At 41.3% G+C, this 26,421-nt stretch overlaps 1 protein-coding gene across 2 annotated transcripts in view; it reads left to right on the forward strand.

Annotated features, from left to right (window-relative positions):
- The first annotated feature begins 8 nt into the window (after window positions 1-8).
- The window catches only part of tubgcp2 (tubulin gamma complex component 2), a 60,606-nt gene continuing 34,193 nt past the window's right edge, over window positions 9-26,421 (forward strand). The window contains exons 1-11 of one of the 2 annotated variants that reach the window (XM_072282929.1): window positions 9-196; window positions 642-688; window positions 1,938-2,096; window positions 2,975-3,103; window positions 4,883-5,059; window positions 9,648-9,807; window positions 11,626-11,833; window positions 12,479-12,678; window positions 13,313-13,502; window positions 19,157-19,302; window positions 22,165-22,345. In XM_072282929.1, the coding sequence (XP_072139030.1) occupies window positions 1,947-2,096; window positions 2,975-3,103; window positions 4,883-5,059; window positions 9,648-9,807; window positions 11,626-11,833; window positions 12,479-12,678; window positions 13,313-13,502; window positions 19,157-19,302; window positions 22,165-22,345 (1,541 nt within the window). In that variant the 5' untranslated portion in view covers window positions 9-196; window positions 642-688; window positions 1,938-1,946. The remainder of the gene's footprint in view (window positions 197-641; window positions 689-1,937; window positions 2,097-2,974; window positions 3,104-4,882; window positions 5,060-9,647; window positions 9,808-11,625; window positions 11,834-12,478; window positions 12,679-13,312; window positions 13,503-19,156; window positions 19,303-22,164; window positions 22,346-26,421) is intronic. The other variant, XM_072282930.1, reaches the window with a different exon arrangement.

Genomic DNA, 26,421 nt, shown 5'->3' on the forward strand with positions numbered 1-26,421 from the left:
GTCCTAGCGCCTGCCGTGTTACTGCTCCCCGACCCTTTGTTTGAGAGGGAGAGGCGGAACCGAGTGACGGCGCCGCGGGTCTCCCGGAGCCGCTGTAGGGCGGCGCACGCTTTGTTTTGGCCTCGACGGGAAGAGGGCGTTAGCGGGCGGGAGAGGAGTAGCGGTGAGAAGGATCCGAGCCTTCCGCCAGCGCCCGGTAAATGGAATGAGGGGCGGGACGGCAGGTGGAGGAAGGCCCCGTCCGGGGTGGTGGCGACCACTTGAATCCGATGCCGCCTCGGGAGTGTGGGCGCCCGGGGGTAAAGGGTCCGGGGTCCGCTATGCGGCGAACATCACTGATGCCCTGAAACCTGTCTCCCCTGTCCCGCAACGGATGGCGTGCAGCCGCAAGCCGGACTGTTGGGGACCGAGCGTACGCCGGGGCCGGGGTTTGAATGGTCGGGCACAGCCCACGATGGGGCCTGGCTGATGGGCTGGGGCTGGGTCCGGGTCCGGGGATCAGTGGGGAGAGGGATGCTGAGGCAGGGAGCCAGTGTTGGAGGGTGGGATTGGCCCTCGGGACCGCGCTGAGGGCAGAAATAAACTCGCTATTGGAGTCGAGAGGCAAACTGTTGAATAAACGCACCCCGTGTTTCCCGCAGATCCACATCACCTTGAACTGAGATGAGCATATTCATTGTGTAATGAGGTAATAATGTTGAATTGCACACATCAATAATACATATAAGTTTCTATACATTGCATGTAGTCAGCGAGAATATGTAGTAAATAGGTTTCTAATTATAGGGTGCTCAAATATTCAAAAAATAAGCTCTTTTCACTTTACTTCTGGAATGTGTCACAAAATTCTAGCAGATAGCCTAGTTGTCAGAGCTTAGTGGCATAATTTTATCCAATATTGATTAAATATGGACTATAGAAGTTGATTGTTTACAACAATACACAAAATGCTGAAGGAACTCAGCAGGTCAGGCAGCACATGTAATGAATAAACAGGATTTATGAAGGGTCTTGGGCCTGGAACATTGACTGTTTATTCAGTTCCATAGATAGTCACACAACACCAGTGGACAGAGAAACAGTTTAGCATTCCATTAGAACGGGCTCTGCTATCTTTTTCTCAGTGTGGTCTGACTTGCTAGGTTACATCCCTTGGATTTGCTATTTGCAATGTTAGCGCAGAAAGAAGCACGATCTAGCTGTGGAGTTAACTTGGTTGATATTCCCAGTTTCTCTGTTTCTGAAAACTAACTTAATTTTCCTTTTCTTTCTCTGACAAAGGGCCTTGTGATTAAAGCGTGTGCAGCTTCTTTATTGGCAGTGGTGCCTCAGCTGTGTGTTTCCAGTGTTTTCAGCCTTACATCTACAATTTTAAAAATTATTTTCATATGTGATTAAGTCTGGATTAGATTTAAATTATTCCATAAGCATCCCATCCTTTTTTATTCTTATCAGTAAGTCTAGCTATTTTAAAAGTATTTTCTGTCAAAATTCACCAGGTTTTATTTGACACAATTTTAATTGACATAAAACCAGTTAAAGGAGAGCCAACTTCACTTAGATTGCAAAATACTGGAGGAATACACCTCGAAGAAGAGTCTCGGCTTGAAACATCAACTGTTTATTCATTTCCATAGACGCTGCCTGACCAGCTGAGTTCCTCCAGCATCTTGTTTGTGTTGATTTGGATTTTCAGCATCTGCAGAATCCCTTGTGTTTTAGAACACTGCAATTTATTTAATCCATTGGCCATGTCTGCTATTCCTTTTTTAATTTTTTTTGTTAGACGAATATTTGATGTAACAAATTTCCTTTGAGCAGAGGGCTGCTGAATGGTGGATTTAGATGTATTGAAAGGTGCGATCTCATTGCTGTGATTTGAATTATTTTCCCTTTAGACCAAATTCTTCAGTGCATTTACATTGTTTTATTTACAGAAAAACACCATGAGTGAATTTCGAATCCATCACGATGTGAACGAATTGCTCAGTTTGCTTCGAATTCGTGGTGGTGATGGCGCAGAAGTGTACATTGATCTCCTTCAAAAAAATCGAACTCCGTATGTCACAACTACCGTATCTTCTCACAGTGCAAAGGTAATGCATCCTACCCTGCCCTTTATATTTACTAGTAATTTAATTTATTGTTTTGAATGTACATCATAGTTAAAGTTTAGAATGCACTGCCCTACAGAATGGCAAAAACAGATTCAATAATACCTTTTCATTGAGTGAATTAGACAAGGGACAACTGAACTGAAGAGCAGAAATGGAAAGGAAATTATATGGAGAGTTCTTTCAGAGAGCTAGCAAACACATAATGATATGTGATGAAGTTTTAAGGCTGATTTATACTTCTGCATCAAATTGACGCCGTAGGCTGACGCGCACCTCTCCCAAAATGTAACTGCGCGTCATGGCAATGCAGACTGCAACAACTGTGATTGGACCGCTTGGTAGTGTCGCATTTCCTCCTACACTGCAGTAGCTTCCCATTGGGAGACAAGGGCAGGGAAGGAACTCTGGCTGTAATGCTTTCCATAAAGCTTTACAGACCTCCGGAATTGTGGAGGACACATTTCCCTTTTATGAAAAAAGATGCTCGCTTTAAACTTGTTTACCCTGAAAAAGTCTACCATGACCATGAAGCCTTGCATGGGCAGCTGTGTGCGCATGCGCAGTGTGCCCGAATTGCAGAGCGACGCAGACACACCAACGCACAAGTAGTAGGGCACTTGTGTAGGTTACGGCGTCCATTTGACGCAGAAGTATAAATCAGCCTTTATTGTACTGCATCCTACTGCTGAGTGCTGGGTAGTTCTGATGAAGGTGGGATGGGGTGAAAGGGGATATTATTTTCAGTGGTGGCCAATTCTGACAGTGGTTGGAGGGGCTGCAGAAGTGGTTGAAGGAGAGTACAGAACTTTGTATAAAACTGAATAAAAGCTAATGGTTTATTTGTTATACTTACCAAGGTAAAAATTACTGAGTTCTCTAGAACACCAGAGGAATTTCTCAGGAAATATGATGAGCTAAAATCAATCAACATACGGAATCTGGATCCACTGGTTTATCTATTATCAAAACTTACTGAAGATAAAGAGGTGATGAGTTTTAAAGTAAATCTTCATTTTTTGACCTATTTGTGTCACATTCTGTAAAGTGAAGGTTTTGGATTCCATTTATTGAAATGGTTACTGAAAACTTCATTAAACTTACCTGTGATATTGTTAAGAGTTAAGACCCACCTGTGTTCTGTGTAAAACAGGGAGGTTTTCCTTCTAATGTTTATTTTTTAAAAGTTTTTTTTAAATTTTAACTAATTTTTAAGAATAGTTTTTAAATTAAGCAACTAAGAACAATGAACAAAATTTTGATAAGAAATGTAATTAAATTAGTATTTTAAAATTAAAGCAGAAAAATCTGGAAATATTCATTGTCTAATGTGACCTGATCTGTTGAGTCTGTCCAGCATTTTCTGTTTATAGTTTGGATTTCCAACAGCTCTGGTTTTCCTTTGGTTCTTTAATACATAACTCTCCCCTCAGCAGTCCCTCTGCTTTCCTGGCACAGATTCGATGTGCAGTTTTCCCAGGATAACTATTGGGGGTTTTGCAGTTTGTTTGTGTTCTGCCCCTGAACTGCATGGGGAAGCGTGGCTAGGAAAACTTCAACATTCGGGACTGTGCCTCTGCAGGTGTCTCGATGACACCTGTGGGATAGACACTGGCTCTTCCCGGCATGTTGCTGTTCATCAAATTCACAGTCTATCCCACTCCCTTCAAGGAGGAGGCTGTGTTGAGTCCACGCCAGGGTCACCAGATTCAAAAGCAGTTACTTTCCCTAAACAGTAAGTCTGATCACGTGTGGGCATGTGGCCAAATGGTTAAGGCATTCGACTAATGATCTGAAGGTCGTGAGTTCGAGCCCCAACCGAGGCAGCATGTTGTGTCTTTGAGCAAGGCACTTAACCACACATTGCTCTGCGACAACACTGGTGCCAAGCTGTATGGGTCCTAATGCCCTTCCCTTGGACAGCATCAGTATTGTGGAGAGGGGAGACTTGTAGCATGGGCAACTGCTAGTCTTCCATACAACCTTGCCCAGGCCTGCGCCCTGGAGAGTGAAGACTTTCCAGGCGTAGATCCATGGTCTCGCAAGACTAATGGATGCTTTTTTTTTGAAGTCTAATCAACACCTCCACCCACTAAACCACCCCTCCACATCCCCAACTACCACTACTTTATCACTTCCTGTCAGAGTCACCTTATGTACAGACACTCCTACCTACCATCACTTTATGGACTTACAATCAATCTATAAACTATCTTGGGTATTTGTATTTATTGTGTTTTTTAATTATTGTGTTCTTTATATTATTGTTCTTTTGTGTGTTGCATCAGAGCCAAAGTAACAATTATTTCATTCTCCTTTACACTTGTGTATTGGAAATAACATTAAACGATCTTGAATTGTGTCGGTGGGACTAGAAACAGGATGAGCTTAGGTGAAAAGTGAAATGATGGAATTTTCAAGCAACACACATAATAGTTGCTGGTGAACGCAGCAGGCCAGGCAGCATCTATAAGAAGAGGTACAGTCGACGTTTCGGGCTGGGACCCTGCGTCAGGACTAACTGAAAGAAGAGATAGTAAGAGATGCTGCCAGGCCTGCTGCGTTCACCAGCATTTTGTGTGTGTGTTGCTTGAATTTCCAGCATCTGCAGATTTCTTCGTGTCTGAATTATCTGAGCATAGGTTTTGTAAAGATTCTAGGGCCAAATTGTTCACCTAGTTAATTACAAGCAAGAAATGGAGTTAAAAATGTTTGATATTTAAATTCTGCAAATTTAAAGGCAAATTCATTTTTTATTTTTATGATAGACCCTGCAGTATCTGCAGCAGAATGCGAAGGACCGGGCAGAACACTCCGCCAATGTCTCGACTAGCAGTGCTGCAACGTTCAGTGTCCCTTCAACCACTGCTAAACTCTCGCTGCAGGAGCTCGAGGAACTCCGCAAACAGCTAGGTAGCGTCACTACTAGCTCAAGCTCGCAACAGGTAAGAGACTTTTGTTTTCGTTAATATGTTTGTACTTTTGTAGGCTCTTTCCTACTGTGAAAATGCAAAAGAACTAGATCATTGCTGAACTTGTGCTAGTTTTGTGCACAGTACATTAATACTGTTCTTCTTCCATTGTGGATTGTGGAGCATTGCTCATGACATTCTACGGTTATGTTACATAATCATTTAATAAAAATACTTTATTTGCTACATGTGCATAAAAACGTGCCAGTGAAGTTAAGAATAGGATGATTTGGCAGATGAATGCATGGCTGAAGAATTGGTGCAGGGGACAGAGGTTCGGATCTCTGGATCATTAGAATCTCTTCTGGCGAAGGTACTACCTGTACAAAAAGCAAAACACACAAAATGCTGGAGGAACTCGGCAATCCAGGCAGCATCTATGGAAAAGAGTAAACAGTCGACATTTCCGGCCAAGGTTGGAGAAAAAGGATGAGCAGTCAGAGTTAGAAGATGATGAGGGGAGAGGAGGAAGAAATACAAGGTGGTAGGTGAAACTGGGAGGGAGGAGGGTTGAAGTAAAGAGCAGGGAAGTCAATTGGTGAAAAAGATAAAGGGCTGGAGAAGGGGGAATCTAATAGGAGGGAACAGAAGACCCCAGAGGAAAGGGAGGGGAAAGAAGCAGCAGAAGGAGCTGATGGGCAGGTAAGGAGATAAGGAGAGAGAGAGGGAAATGGGAATGGGGGATGATGGGAGGGGGGTAGTACAATTACTGGAAATTCGTGCATCAGGTTGAAGGCTACCCAAGCAGAATATAAGGTGTTGCTCCTCCAACTTGAGTGTGGCCTCATTGTTGCAGTAGAGGAGGCTATAGACTGACATGTTGGAATGGTAAGTGGAATTAAAATAGGTTGCCCTCTTCTCCAGCTCTTTTTCACCAATCAACTTCCTGCTCTTTACTTCACCCCTCTCCCCCCCGCCCCAGTTTTACCTATCACCTTCCTTCCTCCCCTCCCTCCCACTTTCTTACTCTGACTTCTCATCTTTTTTCTCCAGTCCTGATGAAGGGTCTCGGTCTGAAACTTTGGCTATTTACTCTTTTCCATTCATGATGCCTGGCCTGCTGAGTTCCTCCAGCACTTTGTGTTGTGTTGCTTGTATTTCCAGCAGCTGCAGATTTTCCCTTGTTTGTGTCTTGTACAAAAAAGACAGGTTGCATCTGAATATGACGGGTGCCGATAGCCTTGCAAGCAGGTTTGCTAGAGCCTTTGGGATGGGTGTAAACAAATTTGGCAGTGGGGTAGGAACCATAGTGATAGGGCTGAGGATGGGCCATTGATATACAAGTAGATGAAATGTACAGTGAGTGTGAGGATGGACGGGAAGATGATAGGGGAAAACTGCAGTCAGTGGGATGAGTTAAACTGTAACATGGGGCAAAATCAAAAAGGGTCATGAATACAGGATTGACTATTATATTTGAATACACACAATATGCGGAATAAGGTAGATGAACTTGTAGCACGGTTACAGATTGGCAGGTATGTTATGCACATCACTGAGTCATGTCTGAAAAAGATGATAGTTGGGAGCTTAACATCCAAAGATACATAAAAGGACAGACAGTTACACAGAGGGGGTGGTGTGGTTTTGTTTTTTTAAAAAGAAATCAAATCCTTAGAAAGAAGTGACATGGGATCGGAAGATGTAGAATCTTTGTGGGTAGAATTAAGAAACTGCAATGGTAAAAATACTCTGATAGGAGCTCTATACAGGGTCTGAACAGTAGCCAGGATGTGGGCTACAAATTGCAATGGGATTTAGAAAAGACATGTAAGAAGGGTAATGTTGCAATAGTCATGGTGGATTTCACTATGCAGGTAGATTGGAAAAATCTGGTTGTGTTGGCTCCCAAGAGAGGGAATTTGTGGAAGGCCTATGAGATGGCTTTTTAAGAGCAGCTCCTGTAGGAGAAAGGCTATCTTGGATTGGATGTTATGTAATAACTCAGATTGGATTAGTGAGCTTAAGGAAAAAGGAACCCTTAGGAGGCAATATAATAGAAGTCTCCTGGCAGTTTGAGACGGAGAAGCTAAAATCAGATGAATCAATATTACAATGGAGTAAGTGGAATTACAGAGGCATGAGAGGGAAGCTGGCTGAAGTTGATTGGAAGGGGCCACTAGCAGGAATGATGGCAGAGCAGCATTGGCTGGAGTTTCTGGGAGCAATTCAGGAACGGTACCTCCCAATAATGAAGTATTCTAAATGCAGGATGAGTGTAATAAGGAAAGTCAAAGACAGCATAAAAGCAAAAGAGAGGGCATATGATATAGCAAAAATTAGAGGGAAGGTAGAGGATTGGGGAACTTTTTAAAAAAAACAAGGCAACTAAAAAAGTAATTAAGAAGGCAGAGATGGAATATGAAAGTAAAGCGATAAAGAGGAAAAGATTAAATATGAAGGCAAGCTAGCCAATAATATAAAAGAGGGTACAAGAAGTTTTTTTTCCTCAGGTATATAGAATAAAAGAGAGACGAGAGTAGATATTGGACCATTGGAAAATGACACTAGAGAGGTAGTAATGAGGGACAAAGAAATAACGGACAAACAAAAGGAAGTATTTTGTGTTAGACTTCACTGTGGAAGGTGCTAGCAGAATGCCAGAAGTGTGAGAGTGTCAGGGAACAAAGTGAATGTGCTTTCTATTACTAAGGAGAACGTGCTTAGGAAGCTGAGAAGTCTGAAAAGGAGATAAATCACCTGGACTGCACTCCAGAGTTCTGAAAGAGGAAGCTGAATAGATTGTGTTGGCATTAGTAGTGATCTTTCAAGAAGCACTGAAAAATTGCAAATATCACCCCATTCTAAGAAGGGAGGGAGACAAAAGGAAGGAAATTATAGGCCAGTTAGCTTGACTTAAGTGGTTGGAAAGATGTTGAGGCTTATTACCAAGAATGATATTTCATTGTACTTGGAAGCACATGACCAAATAAGCCAAAGTCAGCATAGTACAAACAAGAAATCTTGCCTGACGTATCTGTTGGAATTCTTTGAAGAAACTACAAGCCAGATAGACAAAGGAGAATTGGCTGATGTTGTGTACTTGGATTTTCAGAAGGCCTTTGACAAGGTGCCACACTGAGGCTGCTTTACAAGCTACAAGCCCATGGTATTACAGGAAAGATTCTAGCATAGATAAAGCAGTGGCTGATTGGCAGGAGGCAAAGAGTGGGAATAAAGGGAACCTTTTCTGGCTAGCTGCCAGTGACTAGTGGTGCTCCATGAGGATCTGTGTTGGGACTGATTCTTTTTAGTTATATGTCGCTGATTTGGATGAGGACAAAGTTTGAAGACAATATGGAGATAGGTGGAGGGGCAGTTAGTTTTGAGGAATTAGAGCGGCTATAAAGATAGGTGGAAGGGAATGTAATGTTGAGGAAGCAGGGTATTTGCAGAAGGACTTAGATTGGGACAATGGGCAAAAAAGTGGCAGATGGAATATAGAGCAGGGAAGTGAATGGTCATACTTTTGTAGAAGGAATAAAGGTGTGGACTATTTTCTAAATTGCCAGAAAATGCAAAAATCAGAGTTGCAAAGGGACTTGGGAGTCCTTATGCAGAACTTTCTAAAAGTTAACTTGCAGTTTGAGCCAGAAGTAAGGAAGGCAAATGCAATGTTAGCATTGATTTTGCGAGGACTAGAATATAAGAGCAACTATGTAAGTTGAGGCTTTATAAGGCATTATTCAGACTGCATTGGAGTATTGTGAGCAGTTTGGGGCCCCTTACCTAAGAAAAGATGTGCTGGAATTGGAGAGGGAGAGGGTTCAGAGGAGATTCAAGAGAATTAATCCAGTAATGAGAAGGTTAACATATGAAGAGTGTTTGATGGCTCTGTGCCTGTGCTTGCTGGCATTTAGAAGAATGAGGGGGGATCTCATTGAAACATATTGAATATTGAAAGGCCTAGATAGAGTGGATGTGGAGAGAGGATGTTTCCAATAATGAGGGAGTCTAGGGCCAGAGGGTACTACCTCAAAATAGGGAGACATCCATTTTTTGAGCAGAGATGAGGAAAATTTTCTTTAGCCAGAGGGTAGTGAATCTGTAGGATTTGTTGCCACAGACGGCTGTGCCGGCCGAGTCTGGGTATATTTAAGGCAGAGGTTGATAGGTTCTTGATTAGTCAGGGTATCAAAGGTTATAGGGAGTAGATAGGAGAATGGTGTGAGTGGGATAATAAATAGGCTATGATGGAATGGCAGAATAGGTCCAGTGGGCTGTATGGCCAAGTTTTGCTCCTGTGTCTTAAGGTCTAAAGTGAAATGCATCATTTGCATCAATGACCAACAAGCCTGAGGATGTGCTGGGGGCAGGCCTCAAATGTCGTCATGTTTCCACCGCCAGTATAGCATGCCCACAATTTATTTGCCCAAACCTGTCTGTGGAGGAAACCCACACGGTTACAGGGAGAACATAACAAGCTCCTTACAGACAGCGGCGGGAACTGAGCCCTGATCACTGGTTCTGTAAAGTGTGCTGACCACTGGATCTGGTCAGAATGTTGTATTTACAGTAAATTGAATCACATATTAAGTATTTTGTAAATCTTAATTACTAGCCACTGGAAGTAGTTCGCAAACTCCTTCGTGACAAACACATCAAAAAGAATCCAGGGGTGATCATCCCTCATTTCCCAACTTGGGTATACGAGAGGTCAGCGCTTCTGGGGGATTTCATAACCAGTTCCAGTCCAATCACTGAAACCGTCGTTTCTATCGGTAGGTAGACTGAGTGGAATTTAAACCTTCTTCAACATCAAACTTGAAAGCAGAATTATTTTTATATACTGTCCTCATTAGGTTAATGAATATCAAACCTATTTAATTTGGAAATATTCATATGATAAAGGAAATGATGTTTGAACTTGTAAACTTATCTAATCTTGTAGTGAAATTGTGCTTTTGTCCATCACAACCACCGATCTCACCAGCTGTCAATACCTTCCCTACTGTGTTAAAGCTGTAAGTGCTCTATTCAAATCAAGCTTATATTATGCACCTTTGGGCATTTCTATATATGCTGCAAAAACTCAACTTCATTCCATCTCACTAAAACCTGTAGCAGAATTGGTTTACAAAAAAATATATGATTCTTTTGATGAAGGGTCTTGACCCGAAATGTCAACTGTATGTTCCTCTCCATAGATGCTGCCTGACCTGCTGAGTTCCTCTGGCATTGTGTGTGTGTGTGTGTGTGTGTGTGTGTGTGTTACGTTACGTTACGTTACTCTGGATTTCCAGCATCTACGGGATGTGTTAATAATTCCTCTGTTATTTTTTTTCCTCCTGCAAAAGTGACCGAATTAATTCTTTGGGTGTTAATATCCTTTAACTACACACAATAAGTCAACATTTGTCATGGTGACTACTGGGAAGAAAATATTCTGGATGGCTTTTCCACGCTTTGGTTAAAGATCTGCCTTCTTATTAACATTATCAATCCAAGGTCTGGGGTGGAGTCATATTTTACGTAACTTTTATCCTTGTTTTGAAATTTAATCAACAGTTTATTTGACTGTTAAAATTAGGGAAGGATTGTAAGTAATTGAAGACACATGCTCGCTGTACTCTGACCTTTCTTAGTTATGTCTACCCCTACCTCAACATGCCCTACTTAGGCCAAGCTTTAATCTGTCAAACCATCTCCCATGGGCTCTATCTAAATCAATGAGCATTGCCTACTTAAATAGTCCCTTTGGAATAACTGGTTTTCTAAGTTTGGAAAATCTATTGCTGAATTTCACTAATATCTAATAGGGCAGAGGTTAAAGGGATGGGTAGTTGCTGTACAACTACATGCACTGTTGTTTGGATAGGGATAAGCAGTAAACTTTCAGTAACATAGGGGCAAAATCAAAAAGGGTGGTGAATACAGAACTGAAGGTGTTATATATGAATACTTGCAGTATATGGAATAAGGTAGATGATCTTGTAACACTGTTAGAGATTGACAGATATGATGTGGGCATCTCTGAGTCGTAGCTGAAAGAGGGGGAATTTCTTTAGTCAATAGGTGGTTAACCTGTGGAATTCATTGCCAGAGATGGCTGTGGAGGCCAAGTCATTGGGTATATTTAAAGTAAAGGTTAATGGGTTTTTGATTGGTAAGGGTGTCAAAGGTTATGGGGAGAAAGCAGGAGAATGAGGTTGAGGGAGTAAATAAATCAGCCACGATGGAAGGGTGGTAAAGACTGATTGAGTTAAATAGTGTAATTCTGCTCCAATGCCTTATGTTCTAGAAACCTACCCCATCTGTGCTTTACCCTGCCTTCCTTTATACCGTCTTTAAGATGCAGCTCTTGCACTATTTATTTAATTTTAATATATAATTTCTTATTGTAATTTATAGTATATTTTATCTATTGGATTGTGCTGTGGCCACAAAACATCAATGTGTCAGCATTTGTCATGGTGACAGTAAGCCTGATTATAACATGTAGAAAAATTTGGTACCGAATCTTTTGGAGCAAACTGTTGTGACTGTGAAAACTCAGTACATTATATTTGTTTCAACATTAAACTTTCCTTTTACATTAGGGACTGTTCCTCTTGCTACACAAGAACAAATGATAGTTGAAGACCTGCTCTACATTTTGATCGGAGTAGATGGAAAATACATCACAGCCCAACCACTAATGGGCAAACACAGCCGATGCTTTACAGTTGACCCCACACTGGACATGTCTGTTAAGGAGCTTGTGAATAGGATCCTTCCAATAGCAGCAAGCTATTCCTCTGTTACCAGGTAGGCAAGTCACAAATGTTAACAGATCTGTACACCTCAAGCAGGTGTACAGACTCGGGCTGTGGCACACCCGTAGACCAGATATAGTAGTACGATTACTCAATTCGGGTATGCTTAAGGATTTGTCTACTGCTGGATCCTCAGGTGCCTGTGGAGGCCAGACGTGGATCCCCATATTCTGGTGCAGTGAGGGCAAGAGTAAGTGGTCTGGTTAGTTGTTGGGTCTTTTGGGTTGTTCATTCTATCCTTTAGCAGCTGCCACTTGTTCTCCACGGCACAGCGGAGGTCACTATCATATAGCATAGTTCACTCTTGAATAGATTTCCTCCAGGTGCATCTATTGAATGAAATCTTCCTAGTTTTTAGATGTAATGTTGAATTTTCCCAGGCTGATTTTGATGTTATCTTTGAAGCATCTCCTTTGCCCACTAGAGGCTCATTGACCTTCCTTTGAATGGAAGTGACAGATCTGCTCGGGAGACATGAGTTAGGAATCAACGGAGTTGGTGTTGCTTTGTCATTGTGGAGATGCTGTTCATATTGGTCTCCTCCAGATCCCAACAGGAGGTCTCGTACTCTTAAGGGAGCATGTAAGACAAACTGTCTGTTTTCCAGCTTTGATAATTGTTTTGAATGTTGTTGCAGGTTCATTGAAGATAAGTCATCATTTGAATATGGCCAGGTAAACCATGCTTTAGCTGCAGCAATGCGGACACTTGTGAAGGAGTACATGATCCTTGTAACACAACTGGAACACTTGCAGAGACAAGGACTGCTATCATTACAGAAACTTTGGTTTTATGTTCAACCAACCATTAGAACAATGGAAATTCTGGCATCAATAGGTATTATGTTATCCCTATCTCTGTATGTATTTCTTAATTATTCGCTTACCTATAATTTCTATGTAAGGAGAAGCATCAAAAGTTTTGAAATGAAACCAAGGGCAGTTTATCCATGCATTTTAACCCATTGTTTTTAATAGAGCAGCAAGTACAAGTAGAAAATTTGGGCACCACTGTCGTGTCGCAGTTAGCATGATGCTATTACAACTCATGGTGACAGAGTTCAGAGTTCAATCCCAGCATCCTCTGTAAAGAGCCTCTGTATGTCTTCCCAGTGGAATGAGTGGGTTTTCTCTGGGTCCTCCAGTTTCCTGCCAGCATTCAAAGACATACTGGTTAGTAGGTTAATTGGTCATTGTAAATTTTCCCATGTTTGGGTTAGGGTTAAATCGGGGTTGCTGGGCAGCACGGCTCAAAGGGCTAGAAGGGCCTAAAATAAAATGAAAATAAATTGTCATACTAACTAAAGAATTGTTGAAGGTTATTAATTGAGAATAATCCTTGTTTGAAATGTGAAAGCGTTTAATAGCTTCAAACTTATTCATAGTCAGTAGGAATTTTTTTTATTTTCTAGCAACTGCAGGAAGTATTTTCTGCAAAATGTAATTAAATACCTGATTGTGTTCTGTTCTAGCTACCTCTGTGGAGAAAGGAGAATGTATGGGAGGATCAACGCTGAGTGTGCTTCATGACAGAACATTTAACTACACCGGTGACAACCAGGCACAGGAATTGTGCCTCTACCTAACCAAAGCAGCAAGTGTTCCTTACTTTGAAATTTTAGAAAAATGGATCTACAGGGGAATTATACAGGATCCTTACAGGTATAAGATCAGTATTGAAAATCCTCTATCCCTGTAAGATTAGTTCAAGGGTAGAGCATTGTTGCAGCACAAAAAGGTGACATTTTACCCATTAAGTGCACGCCGACACCTTGTAGGGCAAGTTGTACACTAACTTTATTTTTCATACATATATCAAAACATCAAAATGTATAGTTTCATGTCATTTTTTATCATTGTTTGTGATGTGCTACAGGAGTCCACAAGTTCACCACGCTTCCAGCATGCCCATAACTCACTAACCGTAAGCTGTGCAACTTTGCACGTAGAGGTAACCCACACAGTCATGAGGAGAACGTACGAACTTTAGATACAGCGGTGGGTATGAAACCACCAGTCAGTGATTGTGCTAACTGATTACCATTCCATCCCATTCTCTGTCCGTACTCCACTGTGCAGATAATCTTCCTTCCCACAAGCCCCTGCCCTAAAATCCCTTTAGAACACAGATTCCTTGGCCACCACTACCTACTGCAATGAAGTTTCATCTATTCCCCTTGAATCTTTCGTGCAAAATCTTCATCCTGCCCGGTTACTTATAAGCCGTAAGACAGAAGAGCAGGATTAGGCCATTCAGCCCATCGAGTGCACCAACATTCCATCTTGGCTGACCCACTACACCGGCCTTCTCGCCATAATCTTTGATGCCCTTACCAAAGCTGGGTAGCTGTGTGAAATGTGAGGAGGATGTTATGAGAATGCAGGGAGACTTGGACAGGCTGGATGAGCGGGCAGATGCAGTTTAATGCGGATAAATGTGAGGTTATCCACTTTGGTAAGAACAGAAGGGCAGATTATTATCTAAATGGAGTCAAGTTAGGAAAAGGGGAAGCACAAAGAGATCTAGGTGTTCTTGTACATCAGTCACTGAAAGCAAGCATGCAAGTACAGCAGGCTGTGAAGAAAGCTAATGGCATGCTGGCCTTCATAACAAGGGGAATTGAGTATAAGAGCAAAGAGGTCTTTCTGCAGCTGTACAGGGCCCTGGTGAGACCACACCTGGAGTACTGTGTGCAGTTTCGGTCTCCAAATTTGAGGAAGGCCATTCTTGCTATTGAGGGAGTGCAGCGTAGGTTCACAAGGTTAATTCCCGGGATGGCGGGACTGTCATATGTCAAAAGATTGGAGCGACTGGGCTCGTATACCCTGGAATTTAGGAGGCTGAGAGGGGATCTTATTGAAACATATGATTATTAAGGGATTGGACATGCTGGAGGCCGGAAGCATGTTCCCACTGATGGGTGAGTCCAGAACCAGAGGCCACAGTTTAAGAATAAGGGGTAAGACATTTAGAACGGAGTTGGGGAAAAACTTTTTCACCCAGAGAGTGGTGGACATATGGAATGCTCTGCCCCAGAAGGCTGTGGAGGCCAAGTCTCTGGATGCTTTCAAGATACAGATGGACAGAGCTCTTAAAGATAGCGGAATCAAAGGTTATGGGGATAAGGCAGGAACTGGGTACTGATTGTGGAAAATCAGCCATGATCACAGTGAATGGTGGTGCTGGCTCGAAGGGCCGAATGGCCTACTCCTGCACCTATTGTCTATTGTCTTACCAATCAGGAAATGATTAACTTCCCCCTTTAATATACCCACGGACTGGGCATCCACCTCAGTTCGTGGCAGAGCATTCCATAGATTCACTACTCTGGCTAAAAGAATTCTTCCAGTATCCTCCTTCAATCCATCCAGACAAGCTCCTCTCTCATGCTTCTGTAATTCCCTTTATTCCATTGCAATACTGATACATATGACTTGTGCTTCTCCCTCTCAAGTTGCAGTATGAATTCAGTCATATTATGATCACTTTCTTCTAAGGGTTCCTTTACATTAAGCCTTAATAAGATCTGGGTTATTATACAACATCCGATCTAAGATTGCCTTTTCCCGAGTAGGCTCAAGCTCAAGCACAAGCTGCCCTAAGAAGCCATCTTGTAGCATTCAACAAATTCCCCCTCTGGTGATCTGACAGCAACCTGATTTTCCAAATCTTTGTATGTTGAGGCTCCCTATTATAAATGTGGTAATACCCTTATTACACACCTTTTCCAGCTCCCTTTGCGAACTCAACCCTACACCTCACTACAATTTGGAGGCCTATATATGATTTCCATATTGTTTCTTTTATCCTTACAGTTTCTTAACTCCACCCACAAAGATTCAACATTCTCAGACCCTATGTCACCTCTTTCTAAAGATGTAATTCCATCTCTTACCACCAGAGCCACTCTGCTGCCTGTGCCTTCATGCCTGTCCTTTCGATACAAAGTATATCCTTTGACGTTAAGGTCCCAACTATGGGCTTCTTTCAGGCACGACTCAATTATGCCCACATCATACCAACCAATCTGTTTGCGCCACGAGTTTGTCCACCTTATTCCGAATGCTACAGCATTTAAATACAGCACCTTCAGTACTGCATTTCTCGCCCTTTTGAATTTTGCCTCTGTGGTACAGTCTAACTCTTTGCTCTGTCTGCATTTGGCTTGTCCTTCCTTACATTCATATTACATCCATCATCTATTTGTAAACCTGCTGGCTCATCCTCAGCTCTATCATCCTAGTTCCCATCTCCCTGCCATATTAGTTTAAACTACTCCCAACAGCTCTAGCAAACCTGACCGCAAGAATATTGTCCCCCTTGGATTCAAGTTCAACCTGTCCCTTTTGTACAGGTCTCACCTGCCCCAGAAGAGGTCCCAATTATCCAGAAAACTGTATCCCTGCCCCTGCTCCAATTCTTCAGCCAGGCATTTATCCGTCACCTCATTCTATTCCTATCTTACTGTCGTGTGGCACAGGCAGCAATCCGGAGATTACTACCCTTGAGGTCTTGCTTCTTGGCTTCCTTCCTAACTCCCTGTATTCTTTTTTCAGGACCTCCTCTCTTTTTCTACCTACGTCATTGGTACCAATATGTACCACTACTTTTGGCTGCTCACCCTCCCTTTTCAGGATATCATGGGCACTTTCAGAAATATCACAGCATCATGGACCCTGGCACCTGGAAGCAAGCTACCATCTGTGTTTCCTTTTCGCATCCACAGAATCACCTATCTGTCCCCCAAACTACAGAGTCCCCTGTCACTGCTGCCATCCTCTTCACTTCCCTACCATTCTGAGCCACAGGGCCAGGCTCAGTGCTGGAGGTGTGGGCACTGCTGCTTCTCCCAGAGAGGTGGTTTCCTCCCCCCCTCCCCCCATGAACAGTACTCAAAATGGAGTACTTGTTAAGAGGGACGGCCACAGGGGTGCTCTCCATTATCCGGCATTCCCCTTTCCCTCTCCTGATGGTCACCCATTTGTCTCCTGTAGCCTTGGAGTGACTACTGTCATGTAGCTCCCTAACAAGCCGAAGGTCTTCGAGCTGTAGCTCCAGTTCCCTAACATGGTCCCTAAGCAGTTGCATCTCGATGCACCTGGTGCAGATGTGGCCAATGGGGAGGCTGGAAGTCTCCCAGAAATCCCATATCTGACACCCAGAACAGAACACTGACTCTGTAGACGTACCCTTATTCTCTCAAGATTTAAATAAGAACAAAGAATGAACTTAACTACTTACCTTGCCTCTGCCTGTTTTCGCCAAAGCCCTGTTGAGCCAAAACCTTACTACTCTGAAGACAGCTCCCACGATGATTGCTCCACTAGGCGGTACCTCTGTTTAATAGAGACTGGGTATTTAAAGCTCTTCGCCGGACTTGCACAGGAATGCTCCTATTGCATCTGCGCAGTACTCCAATCAACACTCCCGTTGAAAAACTTCCTGCTTTTAAAGCTCTTGAATTGTCTGCTTATGAGGATAGCTTCCCGCCATTTGAACTGCTATGAACTCATATCTCTACCAAATCTCCTTGCAGCACTCAATTCAAGAATAATAATTGCATTTTTTTCCTGTCTAAGCTTGACACTATAATCTCCATTTCTAGAACACTCTAGTCAGTACATTAATGCCATTAAAGCTGTTGGGAATTGACACCTTTATTCTTCCACACCTTCCACACCAATTTCCCCCGGGATCAATTAAGTATGACTATGACTATTTACTATTGGTCATACCTTAATTCCATTCTGCAGTTCTGTTTCAATATTTTTTATTAATTTCCACATAGAAGAATGAAGATATATGTTATGAGTCAAAAAAAGAATAGTACGGAATACATTATATTTAAGACACTTACAATTGCAGTACCCCATATTCGTAATCAAACACGTAAATTAAATTAAATTGTAATATTGAAATGTGATAGTTTCATTATAGAGAAAATCTAAACCCCCTACCAAGATCAAAGCTGCTTGGTAAAGAAAGAAAGACCCAAAAAATCCTTATCACGTAGTGATTTATGTTATTAGCCAACATCTGTACTTTAACACCAATCAAAGATTCTGAAAATAGTTCAGAAATGGCCCGCACAATGTTTGTTAAAGTCTTGGTTAGAATCAGAAATTGAACAACGGATCTTCTCTAAACTTAAGCATGACATAACATCACGTAACCATTGAGCGTGAGTAGGCAGAGCAATATCCTTCCATTTAAGCAACACCACCTTCCTAGCTATAGGAGGAATAAAAGCCAATATATGCAAATCGGATGTCTCCAAAGTTGTGCCTTTTTCTCCAACAATACCAAACAAGGCAGTCAAAGGGTTAGGCTTAAAATTTACTTTAAAAAGTACAGAAAAAGTTTGGAATACTTCCTTGCAGTATTTTTCAAGACTCGGGCATGTCCAAAACATATGAATTAGTGAAGCCTCTCCATTGTTACATCTATCACAATAGGGAGATATATCTGGATAAAAACGAGATAACTTGTCTTTAGAAAATACTTTAGTTTATTGAGATTTTCTCTTTCTAGTCCCATCTTTTCTAATTGTTTTTTTAAGCCTTCCATGACCGATGTAGTTTTTTAAGAATGGGATAGATTAGGTATTAAATGCTTCCAGGATCTGTTTGTTGGAGGAAGTCTCTTTTTGTTTGCGCAATTGTCAGCTAAATATAGCTTACCAAAAACCCATTTCTTTCGATATGTACAAATTAGAGACTTCCTGTGATCTCAATTACATACATTTCCTATGAGTCCTGATAAGAACTTATTAGATGTAATTTCTAATTTGAAATCTTTTCATGATGGTTCAATATCCAATATGTATGGCATGTTGTTGGGAATGAGAGGGGCTCCTTTAGACAAAATTAAAAATGCCTGGGAACAAGATTTACAGATTTCAATTTCTGAGGAGACTTGGAATGAAATTTTTAAATTGGTTAACCCTTCATCATTATGTGCTCGCCACTCCCTCCTACAATTTAAAGTGGTCTGTAGGGCCCACATGTCCATTCTGCAGTTCATGAAATCATTCTTCTCCAACTTCACACTCTGCACATTGTTGCTGTTATTCCAAAGGATTGAATGATGATTGACTAAGAATCCTTAGTTATGCGATTGGAGGAGAAGTGGGATTTATTAGCAGGGATCCAATAGGTTTTACTTTTAATAAAATGTAGACAATTTCTATCATTAGTGAGGAAAATATTCACTGTCGAAAAATAAATCAATCTGTTTTGCTTGGAGATTTTTAAGTTTTTGGACTAATTGTTCTTTGCATCGTAAAATTAAACTGGTTGATCTTTGTAATGGGCAGCGAGTTCATGGTAGAGGAGCACGAACTTAAAAAGGAAAAGATTCAGGAGGATTACAACGACAAGTACTGGGATCAGCGGTATACCATCATCCAGCACCGAATCCCCTCCTTCCTTCAGAAGTTGGCAGATAAGATACTTAGTACAGGTAATACAATACTTACTGGTTTTTTTCGTTATTTATGTGTAACCTTGTGAATTCAAATGTAAATAATCCTTTATTGTTGAAGTGAACTTATTTTAATATCAAAATATTTTTTAATTCAAGCAAACATTGCAATAAAAACCTAGCCACTTAACTGGTATAAGATAAGTTTGTTGTAATTTCTTCATGATTGTAACCCAAATGTTGATTTGTCACATTCAGGATAAATTACCTGAGGATACTTGCATGCATTGAATATTCTTTTATGTACTGCTGCAGAATGAAGCTAAGAAGCTTAATTAAATCATACTGAGCACATTATGTAATAAAATCAAGTAGGTGTGTGTGGTGAGGTGAGATGCAAGAATAAGTTAGACCACCCTAGGAATAGGGAACAAGGGGGTGAGCAGGGGGAGTTCTCTGTATAAAGAGCTTGCATTTGATCTCGCTGCGGAGAATGATTTCCTGGACAGGAGTTTGTCTGTTTATTTATTTATACAGTGCAGAATAGAACCTTTCAGCCCAATGAATGCATCAACCCCCAATTTAACCCTAGCCTAATCACAGGACAATTTAGAATGACCAATTAACCAATAACCGTTAAGTCTTTGGACTGTGGGAGGAAACTGAAGCACATGGAAAAAATAGACACATTCCATGGGAGGACAAACAGACTCCTTTCTGATGACATCAGAATTGTACACAGATCTCCAGCATTTCTGAGAAATGTTAGTGTTGTATAAATGCAAGTAGTGTATTTATACAAGTTGATATTACTCGGAAATGTCACTGTGGTCGAGGATGAACCAACATGATGATCAGGAGGACTTAAGTAGTTCCATGTTTTGTTTAAAGAACTGAGCAAGCATATTACTTTGGAAAAGAAACAAAACATCTAATTTTTCAATCTCAAGGTAGAATATAGTAACATATACTTAATTTGATAATAAATTTACTTTGATTTTATCTTCAAGGTTAGTTCCACTTTATAAGTCATTCAGTAAGCAAGGAAGATTTGCATTGTGGCTGCATTAAGAAAAACTGATAGAATCTTCAAGGAAATGAAATTGTATAACATCCTACTGCAATGTATATTAAAGTCTTCATGATTTTCATTATAGAAAGGAAAAGATTTTCTGGCTTTTCTTACCCTGAAAGAACTTGCTAATGCAACAGCAAACTGGTATTATAATCACTTGTTGCTCGTTTTTATGAATTTGTCCAGTATAGAGTTTATATTGACTTAAGTTTCTGCTGTGTTGTTCTGTTTTTGTTCATTCATCTCAGCCAAACCAATACAAAACACAGTTGGATTTTAAGCACCAATTGTGGTTCTACAATTCACAGAACCCTTTGCCACAGTTCCAGGTCCAAATAACTATTTTGAGGAGATTTCCATTTGTTTAGCGATCATTGGGGAGGTTCCAAAAGTTAAGGTTTTCTAGACGAGGAAAGATTTACTATTATTGTTAAAAATCCTTTGAAATTTTTTAGCAACTTGGTTTCAGAAACTGATGACTGTAGTATAACTAGCAAATTATTCTATGCAGGGTTTTATAGATTTGTATTGGACAGTGAGTTGTTGGTGGAAGCGCATGAGCTTAAAAAGGAGGAAATTCAGGAGGTTTACAATGGCAAGTACAGGTAAAAGCAATGCACTATCATCCAGCATAGAATCCCTTCATTACTTTTAAAATATAATTACTTGGGTGTTGGACAAGACTGATTACGGTGTTTATTTTTTGGTTAAGTTGATTTACAGCCCTGTTCATCAAATTACCTAAAATTACACCATTTAAAATCAATTCTTCAAAAAAATATTTTTTACATTCTGCTGCACCCTCCAGTTGTACCAGTTCATGCAGATTTTGCATCTGGTAAATAAGTTCAACATGAAACCTGAGGAGGGAACATCTTAAACAGGAGTGGAACTGTGGGCAGAGTTTGCATCTGGAGTTCCAGTTGTCCCCAAAGCAGAAACTCTGTTTAAATATTTGTTCTACCCTGCATCAGGAGAGTTTTTGAAATTCCAGGTATGTATTAGTTAAATAGATTTTGATGAACATGTACATTAAGATTTCTGTAACATTGATTCAACATTTGTGTTTGACATCAAAATGTCAGGGATTTATATTGGATGAAATAAGAATAATACAGATTTACGTTTAAAGGTGTTTATATTTCAGGAATACAACTAATAATGAAGGGTCTACCATGAAAAATTGCTGGTATTTAGGTAATTTTCTTCTTGGACATCTTGTAAAGGATTCCCAGTCTCACAGGAGGAGAACATGTTACCACAGCACAGTTAATAAATTTTGTTAAATGATTAGATTAAAAAATTACTGGTGAAGGATATGCAATTTTTTTTGATGTAGTAGAGGAGCCTTGAAGTAGAAAATCTCATATGCCACAGTAGCATAACACTATTACAGCTTGGGGCATCGGAGTTCATTTCTGACATCATCTGTAAGGAGCCTGTGCATCCTCCTCGTGGAATACATGGTTATCTCCAGATACTCCAGTTTCCTCCCAGTCTGAAGATGTACCGATTAATAGGTCATTGTAAATGGTCCTGTGATTAGGCTAGGGTTAAATCAGTTGGTTGCGGCTCAAAGGGCTGAAAAGACCTATTTCATGTTGTATCTCAATAAATAATTGCTTCCTTTCTTTCCTACTTTCAAGCATGCATCAAGGATTACGTAATTGAAAAAAGATTGATCTGATATTTTTAGTTGTTTTCTCTCACTTAATAATATTTTCTCAGCCTTGGTTGGCAAGTAGCCCAGGGTATAATCACTGGTCTATAGAAGAAAAGGAAGTGGTTCACTCTGAAGATAAAGAACTTTATACTTTTATTTGCAGGAAAATATCTTAACGTTGTCAGAGAATGTGGTCGGGATGTGACGTGTCCTGATGCCAAGGAAGTGATCTATACTCTGAAGGAACGAGCATATGTAGAACAAATTGAAAAATCCTACAACTATGCCAGCAAGGTTCTATTAGACTTCTTAATGAAGGAAAAAGAACTCCTGGCACGACTCCGGTACAAAGATTTGTATGATTTATTGAAAAAGCAAATGTTGTCTTCTATTTATTGCCTAAAGTAACTGAATAGTTTCAAAATAGCTCTTAATTTCCTCACTTGGTGCTATTTTAATGGTAAAATGCACAGTACAGTAGATTACAAATATAATGCAATAGGAAGATTTCTGAAAGATCAAGCAATTTGTTGTTTTACATTTGTCCTGCAGTTGAAATTACTTGTAGCTTTCCAAGTTCCTGTTAGCATCTTTATGCAGTAATCGTGTGGCAGCAACTCAATGCATAAAAGCATGCAGCCATGTCAAAGAGGTTCAGTTGTTGTTCAGAGCAGACATCAAAATAGGAAAGAAATGTGATCTATGTGACTTTGACTGTGAAATGATTATTGGTGCCAGACAGGATGGTTTGAGTATATCAGAAACTGCTGATCTCCAGGGATTTTCACTTACATCAGTCTTGAAACAAACATCCAGTTCTGTGGGCAAAGACACCTTGTTAATGAGAGAGGTCAGAGGAGAATGGCCAGACTGATTCAAGCTGACAGGAAAATGACAGTAACTCAAATATCCACTTGTTACAGTGGGGTGGCCGGCTGGTGGCATAGGGGCATCAGTGCTGGACCTCGGAGCGAAGGCTCCCAAGTTTGAATCCAGCCGACTCCCTTGCACGCTTTCCATCTGCGCTGGGTTGAGCGTCGAGCCTGCTAAAAAAGATGTCGTCATGACGGCGTCCCGATGACTCCACTCGGAGTTGGGCTTTCTTCTTCACAGGGGGGTGGGGATAGGGAGGATGCAAGGGAGGGGGACGTACTGAAGGGGTGGTACAGGTATCTATTCTGTACAGGAGGTACACAGTAATGTACTCACTGAGTGACAAATGCAAACAAATTTGTAGATGCTGGAAACAAAGCAACACACACACAAAATGCTGGAGGAACAGCATGTCAGGCAGCATCTATGGAAATGAATAAACAGTCGGTGTTTCAGGAAGAGAGGCAGGTGAGGGCAGCGTTGATAGTGGAGGAAGGGAAGTCCCTTTCTTTGAAGAAGGATTATATCTCCTTAGTTCTGCAATTAAAAGCCTCATCCTGAGAGCAGATGCAGCAGAGGTGAAAAAACTGAGAGAAGGGGTTGCAATTTTTACAGGTGATAGGGTGGGAAGTGGTATAGTCCAGGCAGCTGTGAGAATCAGTGGCATTATAAAATATATCAGTCGATAGACTGTCTCCAGAGATGGAGACAGTGATCAAGAAAGGGGAGGGGTGTGTTGGAAATGGACCAAGTAGAGGGCAAGGTGGAAGTTGGAGGCAAAGTTGATGAAGTTGACGAACTCTGCATGGGTGCAGGAAGCAGCACTGATGTGGCACAGGAAGAGTTGGGGAGCGATACCAGCGTAGGCTTGGAACGTAGACTGTACCATGTAGCCGACAAAATGACAGGCATAGTTGGGACCCATGTGACTGCCCATGGCTACACCTTTTGTTTGAAGGAAGTGGGAGCAACTGAAGGAAGAATTGTTGAGAGTGAGGACCACCAGATGGAGGAGAGTGGTGGTGGAGGGGGACTGGTCGGGTCTGTTGTCCAGAAGGAATCGGGGAGCTTTAAGGTGCTCCTGTTGGGGGATGGAGGTATATAGGGACTGGACATCCATAGTGAAGATGAGATGATTGGGGCCAGGGAACTTGAAGTCATTGTAAAGATCAAGAGCGTGTGGATGTAGACTGAACTGGGGGATAAAGCAGAGTCGACATATGCAGATAAATGTTTGGTGGGGCAGGAACAAGCAGAAACTGGATGTATTTGTATCATTAGTGTCTGTCTACTTGACTCCATTGAAGAATTTGCAAATCATGGACAGCTATTTACTGAAATAGGTAGTCACACCTTGTGATGCTTTCACTGAGGAATAAACAAACATTTTGCTGACCAATTTTAGCCATAACATTCTGTGGTTTACTGGAGTCAAAGATGGGTTAATGTGCAAAGTTTTAAAAAAAAATCTGAACTCTTAAGTCCATCTGTTGCAATTGAAGTAAGCCTTGCTGTATTGTCTGTAGTTCCACACACCAGCTAATTGAATCAAGTTTTACAACCAATTTTAATGTTCTAATGTACAATTAACACTTCACCAAGCTTAACTTTGGAATGCATTCTATTTTAGCCTGATATGGAGGGGATCTCATTGAAACCTACTGAATATTGAAAGGCCTCGAGAGAGTGGATGTGGTGATGCTCCAGGAGAAAGATCCTGGGAATGAAAGGGTTAACCCATTAAGAGCATTTAATGTCTTTTGCCTGTATTTACTGGAGTTTAGAAGAATGGGGGGGGCAGAATCTCATAGAAATGAATTGCCTTTATTTCTTACATCCTTCACATACATGAGTAAAAATCTTTTGTTCCGTCTCCGTCTGAATGTGCAAATTATAGTAATTTGTAATGAATAGTATGTACAGTAAGATATACAACAGAACAGTCAATATAGCTTAGAAGTGCGATTGTGTCAACGTGAATTAATCAGTCTGATGGCCTGGTGGAAGAAGCTGTTCCGGAGCCTGTCGGTCCTGGCTTTTATGCTGCGGTACCATTTCCTGTATGGTAACAGCTGGAATACTTTGTTGTTGGGGTGACTCAGGTCCCCAATGATCCTTCGGGCCCTTTTTACACACCTGTCTTTGTAAATGTCCTGAATAGTGGGAAGATCGCATCTACAGATGTGCTGGGCTGTCTGCACTACTCTCTGCAGAGTCCTGTGATTGAGGGAAGTACAGTTCCCATACCAGGTAGTGATACAGCCAGTCAGGATGCTCTCAGTTGTGCCCATGTAGAAAGTCCTTAGGATTTGGAGACTCATGCTGAACTTCTTCAACCATCTGAGGTGTAAGAGGTGCTGTTGTGCTTTTTGCCTACTGAAAAAAAACCTCCTGAAGGTCAGAATGGACATGGAGAGGATGTTTCCTGTGGTGGGAGAGTCTAAGACCGGATGGCACAGTCTCAGTATAGAGGAATGTGCCTTTAGAACAGAGCTGGGGAGGAATTTCTTCAGCCAGAGGGTGGTGAATCTGTGGAATTCATTGCTACAGGCAGCTGTGGAAGGCAACTCTTTGGGTATATTTAAAGCAGAGATTGATAGGTTCTTGATTAGTCAGGGTGTCAAAGTTATGGGGAGAAGGCAGGAGAATGGGGTTGAGAGGGATATATCAGCCATGATGGAATGGTAGAGTAGACTTGATGGGCCAAATGGCCTAATTCTGCTCCTGTGAGTTTTGGTTTTATATGAATGTTTATCTTCACATGATTAATTGACTTTCAGGATAGCTTTTTGTAATCACTACTTTCCAAATTCCTGTGATTTGTATTCAGTATGTGGGCTTCTTTATTAACAATGTAAGGAGTTGTTTAAACATGTATTATAACCAACAAATAATGCCCTTGAAATGTTAATCTTGAATATTTAGGTATGAAATTCTACAACTTTACCACATGCAAAAGTTGGCTAATTTAGTGACACACACAAAATGCTGGTGAATGCAGCAGGCCAGGCAGCTTCTATAGGAAGAGGTACAGTCGACGTTTCGGGCTGAGACCCTTCATCAGGACTAACTGAAAGAAGAGATAGTAAGAGATTTGAAAGTGGGAGGGGGAGATCCAAAATGATAGGAGAAGACAGGAGGGGGAGGGATGGAGCTAAGAGCTGGAAAGTTGATTGGCAAAAGGGATACAAGGCTGGAGAAGGGAGAGGATCATGGGATGGGAGGCCTAGGGAGAAAGAAAGGGGGAGAGGAGCACCAGAGGAAGATATAGTGAGAGGGACAGAGGGAGAAAAAAGAGAGAGAAAGAAAGAGGAAAAAATAAAAAATAATAAATAAGGGATGGGATAAGGAAGAGAGGAGGGGCATTAACGGAAGTTAGAGAAGTCAATGTTCATGCCTTCAGGTAGGAGGCTACCCAGATGGAATATAAGGTATTGTTCCTCCAACCTGAGTGTGGCTTCATCTTGACAGTAGAGGAGGCCATGGATGGACATATCAGAATGGGAACGGGACATGGAATTAAAATGTGTGGCCACTGGGAGATCCT

Source organism: Mobula birostris, chromosome 18 (assembly GCF_030028105.1).
Source record: "Mobula birostris isolate sMobBir1 chromosome 18, sMobBir1.hap1, whole genome shotgun sequence".
Lineage (NCBI taxonomy): Eukaryota > Metazoa > Chordata > Chondrichthyes > Myliobatiformes > Myliobatidae > Mobula > Mobula birostris.